Below are 6765 nucleotides of genomic sequence, written 5' to 3' on the forward strand. Positions count from 1 at the left end.
AAATGTTTTATCAAATTTTATTTTGTAATTTGAATATAATTTCTCATAAAATTTTAAATTATTTTTTAAATTGAATGGATTTACCATAGCATCCTTATTTAAAATTTTTTTGTTTTAAAACTTTTGAAAATTTAATAAGATTGAAAAGAATTAAAGGATAAAATTTATTATTATTATTATTACAATTGTTAATTTTTGAGGAATGTCGAGGAAATTTTGTGGAAAATTTTTTTTAAGTAAACAACAAACACGAGGTTTTAATTTCCGGTTAAATATTTTGAATATCGGAGGCTTTGCAAAATGGAGACTCGTAAGTGCTGCCATCAGAGTAAAAGTGGCAAAAGTTTGAACTTATTAAAAAGAAAACATGGATTAAATAACAGTTACATAATACAAAAAAAAGAAAAAAAAAAAAAAACATCAATTATTTTTAGCATGAAAATCATTTGATTTAATTTTGTAATTTTACATTATTTATAAAAAACGGTATGGTTTTTATTTATTATTATTACAATCAATTGTTTATCGAATGATTTTAATTTAAAAATTATGATTTTCTTTTAAATTATTATTTTTAAAATTACAATATTATCATTTGATTTTTAATTTTAATTTTATTAATAACTTATTATGAATTTATAACTGATCGATATAAATTTTAATCGCTTTTTTAAAATTAATTTTTTACATCAGCATTTGTTGGTATCAGTATTTAAAATTTTTAATTTTTTTCTTCTACAAAGATTTTAATTAATATCAAAATGTCAAACTGACCTTTTCAATAATGATTTGTTAATTCTTTTTTTTTTTTTTTTTAGGTAAAATGGATAACTCCATGTATTTATTAACAGAATATGAAGATCTTTCTTGTATATTTACTCCATTAAAAAGTACAACTCGAATAAAGGTAATAAAATGCATGCATGAATGAATGAATGACAAAGAGTAAGTGTGTTATTTTTATTTAAAACTTTTAAACAAATTAAATATAAAAAACAAGTTAAAACATTTAGTAATTAATTTATTATATTAGTATTTGAATAAATTAGGAATTTGGACAAATGAACATCAATAATGGTTGATAGTAAAACAATTTTTTCAGTACACATGTTTCAACACATCAAATAGTTACCTAATATTCGGAGCTACAAGTGGAAGCCTTTACGTCTTTCAAAGGGAGCCATGTTGTTTTTTACAATTACTTCCAAACAAAGAAGGATCTGTAACACAAGTATCTATATCTCCAGATGAAAAATTCATAGGTTTTTCAACTGTCAAAGGTATGGTGTGCATATTGGAAAAAACATCGAATGGAATCAAACATTTGATAACAGCAACAGAACATCAAAATGAACAAGTTACTTGTTTGCAATGGAACGATGTGAATAATGAATTATTTGTGGGTGATAATAATGGAAAAGTATCTATTGTGTTAACATCAGTTTTTCCAGCCAAGGGAATGTTTCAAACTCCCTGTTTTGTTTTGATGCAATTAGACTCGAAAATTGTTCAAATGGATTTCAATTCGAACATGCTTTTAGTTTCTACGCTTACAAAATGTTACATATGTGATACGAAAAAAGAATTGTTCAAACAAGTTGGACATAAATTAAGAGATGGAGAATATGGTGCTTGCATATTTAAAACTAGAGAGGAAAATAATTCAGATAGCAATAATACAACAACAACAACAGACATAACAAATTTATCTAATTTGAAATTGTTTTGTGCTCGGCCAGGTTCAAGAGTTTGGGAATGTGCCATTGATGGAACGGTTATAAGCACACATCATTTTAAAGAAGCATTGGCTGTTCCTCCTAAAAAAATTTATTTTTTAAAAGATTTTAAATCTAGTCAAAACGTGAATTCATCTCGCGATGATGAAAAGCACGATGTTGTACAAACAAATATGAATTTCACCGAGCAATCATTTAATTTTCAAAAATTATACGCCTTCATGTCGAATAAATTTTTATTCACGTATAAAAAAGATGGCCTGTACATATTCGATCCGGAAAAATCCGTTTTAATTTTGTGGAACAACGAAATAACAAACATTGTCGATGCCAAAACCGTTAATGACGTCATTTACGTTTGGTCGGGTTTTGGCAAAATGTACGCATTGAACGTAGTCACGTTAGAAAATTTATTAATAAGTTTATATTTAAGTAAAAATTATTTAGATTTGTCAAAGATATGCGTTGAACATTTGAATTTTTTATTAAAAGAATCCGGGAAAAGTAATAAATTACACGTTTTGCACGATTTAAACGATAAATTATCAAGTCCGGATAACGGTTACGGTGACGTATTAAAACCCCTTATAGAGATATTCAAAGAAAACGCGCGGAAAAAAAAATTAGAAAACGTTCAAAGGATAAAATTTGAATTTTATAACGCGACGACCCAAAGTGATCCCCATCGCCATCGCCATAATAATAATAATAATCAAAGTGATGTAAATAAATTTTTTTTTAAAAATCATAAGAAACCTTTGAGGCCTTCGTATTTAAATTTAAAAGGACGTTCGCACAGCGTTTCACCGGAAAGATTTCAAAATGGATTTCAAAATATCGAAAGAGGTAGCACGTCGTCACTTCCGGATTTAAAAGACGAACAAATAAAAACCAAAGAAGAAGAAGGAGAAGAGGAAAACTCGATAAAAATTGATAATAATCGATCGGAACGTTGTTTAATTGGGAAAATGGAAAAATTTCCAGTCGGAAACGTGGAAAATTCAATTAAAAAAATTTTGGAATCGATAAACGATACCACCGGAAACGAAGAGGATTCATTAAAAAATACCATTCAAAATTTTTTCGATAGTTTTTTAGATTTAGCGCGTTCGAATAGTAATATTAATAATAATAATAATAATAATAATAATAATAGTTTAGATAGTTTAGATTCGTTGCCTTTTGAAAAATTAATTAATAATGATGATGATAAAAATAAAATCTCAGGTTTTTTTCACGAAAAAATAAATTCTAAATTTTTTTACGAATGGTTGGAAAATATAAACGGAGAAAATTTCAGGTCGAAGGAGAGAAACGAGGAAGGAGAGGAAGAGATTGATAAATATCCGGTTTTCCTCGTTGAAAACATCGATAAAAAATGTTTGGAATTCGATTACAAACTAAGTAAAATATTAAAATTATTTTCGAAAATATTAAACGAGGAAAAAATCGTGGAAATAGTCAAATCAATGAAACTCGAATGTTATTATAAATCTCTATTGGAAATATTAAATAATTATTGTGAAGATTGCACTTCCGTTTCCGGTAACGTAAACGATGATGACATGAAATCTTATCCGAAATTATTAAATTATATTTATTCACTGATAAATCACGTGAGAATGGAGGAAATGAGTAAATATTTCGATCGCGTCGATATAAATGATTTTTTTTACCTCGTTTTGAAACACGAAGAAAACATAACGGAAACGGGAAAATTTGGAAAATTTGTCGAATTGCAAAGCAACACGATTTTTTTAACGTACCTGAATAAAATCCTCGAATCCGACAGGGGAAAATTCGATAGGGAAATGAACGAAACGATTGAAAATTACGCGATAAATTGCCTTGAAAATTTCGATTCCGCTTCGAGTTCCGTCACGGATTATAATTGCACGTGCGGATTTCCAATATATAAATTCCAGTCCGTGTATCCGATACCGATATTTCCAGATTTGGGACACGCTTTGATATTGAAAAATTGGAAAGTTAAAAACGAGAAAAAATGTTTTGAAATGTGTCGAAGGATTCCGTACCTGTGGAAATTATTGATAAAAGTGAAAAGAAAGGATCCGTTCGAGTCGGTCATTAAATTGATTATACAAACTGGAGAATTGGAAGAATTGGAAACGAGATCGGGAGACGGGAACGTCGATTTAAACACGCTGGAAAAATGTTTGGATCTTTTGATAAGAGTGAACGAGGGATATTGTTTGAATTGTAACGAGAAAATCAAATCCGAGAGTGGTGGGGAGGAGGGAATCGTGTCCTGGACAAAATTCGGAATGATATCCGTCAAGTTGTCCAGAAATCCGGAAGACGCGTTGAAATTATTCGGGAATAAATCGAAAGAAATATTAAATTCAATGAAAATGGATAAAAATTTTTATCAGAGTTTAATATTTTGTTTGATTATGGGAAAACACGATAACAACAACGACAAACATAAGAAAAAAATTATCGATAAATTGTTGTTGTCGTCATCGTCGTCGTTGTCGTTGTCCATCGACAACGACGAATCCGACGATGGTTTATCGATAGCGTCGGAAAAAATCGGTAGGAAAATTTTTGGAGAAAATTATAGAAATTCCGAAAGGGATTTTTCAAATCATTGGGGAGTCAAAGTCAATTACAAAAATGTTTGTACCGTTTGTTCGTTGCCGTTAAACACGAAAGTTTTAATCGGGGAATCTGGACTCGTCGTATTCAAATGTTGTCGTCGTGTTTTTCATTCTGCTTGTTTGTTTAAAAACGATGGCGGTGGCGGTGGCGGTGGGGGTGTTGATGATGATGATGATGATTTGAAATGTCCAAATTGTGGTAACGATGGGAAAATGAAGACGAGCGCGACGACGACGACGACGACGACCTAACTCGGAAAAGTTTTTTGTTTTGATAACACCAAAACAAAATCGAAATATTTTCATCGAGTTTTTCCAGTTGTGGTAATCATTTCCGGAAAATTTATTATTATTATTATTAGTGAGATGCGATGTAAATTATTGTAAATAATTAAAAAATGTCAAACGATGAAAAGGCGAAAAGTTTTTTTTTTGTGTGCGTTACCACCGACCGCGTAATGGTTTATTAATAGAAAAGAAAATTCATTGCGCGTGACAGCAAATTTTTTTATTTTTTATTTATATTTTTTTATTTTCGGAGCGATAATGATAATAATGATAATAATAATAATAATAATTAAAGCGTAAATAATTCGTTTTTGAATTTGTTTTGCTGTCGTCGTCGTCGTCGTCGTTATTATTATTTTTTAATTTTTCTCTCGTTTTTTACCACACAGAAAAAATTAAAATCGATCATGAATGATGAAACGTTTTGGAGGCGAAAGAAGGGAGGGAGGGAAGGGAGGGGGCGGGGAAAATACGTTTATGAAACGTCACAAATCGTAGTAGCAATAATCGATCAATCGATCAATGATTGATAAATAAAAATTTCAAATCGTTTTTTTTTTTGTTTAAAAAAACGGAGACTGATAATAATAAATTTTTTTAAAAATTTGGGAATCCCCCAAAAAATTCGTATAAAGTACTATTCTCTCTCTCTGTCTGTCTCTCTCTCTCTTTCTCTCCTGTAATTTTTAGTGGATTTTTTCGCGTTTCACGTAGAGTGATCCATTATTATTATTATTATTATTATTATTATTATTTATTTTTATTTTTTTTGGCTGTGCCGATTTTAAAATAATTTCGTTACCGTTTTTTATTTTTTTTATTTTTATTTTTGTTTTTACAAGACTATTATTATTATTATCATTATTATTATTGTTATTTTCAAATGTTTGTTTTTTTTTTATTTCAATTGTATGTTCCTATATTTATTAAATAAATTTATTTATTTATTATTACGGATGTCTAATCGTTTTATTTTTTTTTATAAGGGAACGGAAGAGGGGGGAAAGTGATGGCGCGGGAGGGTGAAGGGGAAGGGGAAAAAATTATTAAAATAAAAATTCGATTGCAAATAATTATTATTATTATTATTATTTAAAAAAAAAAAAAAAAAAATTTTATTTTAATTTACACAAAAAAAAATCAATGAAAAAATAAAAAATAAAAAATTTATAATAATAATCATTATCATTATCATTCTCATCTTCGTTACAAAAATCAATATCATTATTATCATCATCATTATTCATTTTTTTTTTTACATATATATTGTCGTGGCCCGATTCGATTATCGATTCACAACGTTGATCTTCCTCCGCGTTCGTGGTATTATTCAAGATTGAAATCGAACACACTTTTAACGAAAGAAGAATTATATTGATTGTAAGCAACAGAAGAACATTTTACAACATGTTACATGTACAGAACAAATTAGTCACTAAAATAATGTTATGAACACTACTAGTTGTAAACACTATCACAAAACTAGACCTAGACACAAGTTGAACTCTAAGATATCAGGAGAAACCGATGAACTAAGAGTCGAACACCAAGAACGAAGTCTAAAGAAACAAGAACCAAGTCCTGAGAAACAAGAACCATGGCTGAGACGTTCAGCCTCCTTTTATAAGTTCGATCTATCGTTAGTCATTGTTCATTGACCAGTAATCAAGATTAGATAAGAAAACAAAAGAATGATTGTCCAGAAGCGAAGCTTCCAGAAATGCTGACTATGTCTCTACGATGTGAATGGAGTCATTGTTCTCCAGACATGCTGACTTTACGTCTACGATGTGAATGGACTCATTATTCTCATTCATTTATCAAAAAATATACCACATTTGATATGGGTTCATAACACCTCCCCCCTTAAGAAGGAAAACAATTTTTCTTTTGGAAAAGAAAAAATTTGTTTTCTCCTCTGGTTGAAATTGGAAATTTTCCTTTGCTGACACTTGCAGAATTCGTCTAAGATGAGAAGTTCTCGGGTAGATGCTATGACTGGATATCTTGTTCTGTTCCGTAGTAACATGATTCTAGATTGAAGTTGTAAGTAGTGGAAATATTTTCCAGACAATACTCAATTGTGAACACAAAAGGATTAGGTTATGACTGGATAAAGT

The 6765-nt window shown here is 29.5% G+C and overlaps 1 protein-coding gene across 1 annotated transcript; it reads left to right on the forward strand.

Moving 5' to 3' along the window:
- Positions 1-823: 823 nt before the first annotated feature.
- On the forward strand, positions 824-4609 carry Phum_PHUM097070 (uncharacterized protein; the record flags this gene model as incomplete). Its single annotated transcript, XM_002423882.1, has 2 exons — positions 824-907; positions 1103-4609. The coding sequence occupies 2 exons, from the start codon at positions 824-826 to the stop codon at positions 4607-4609; spliced, it is 3591 nt and encodes a 1196-aa protein (XP_002423927.1).
- Positions 4610-6765: the final 2156 nt, after the last annotated feature.

Source organism: Pediculus humanus, genomic scaffold (genome assembly GCF_000006295.1).
Source record: "Pediculus humanus corporis 1103172107447 genomic scaffold, whole genome shotgun sequence".
Lineage (NCBI taxonomy): Eukaryota > Metazoa > Arthropoda > Insecta > Psocodea > Pediculidae > Pediculus > Pediculus humanus.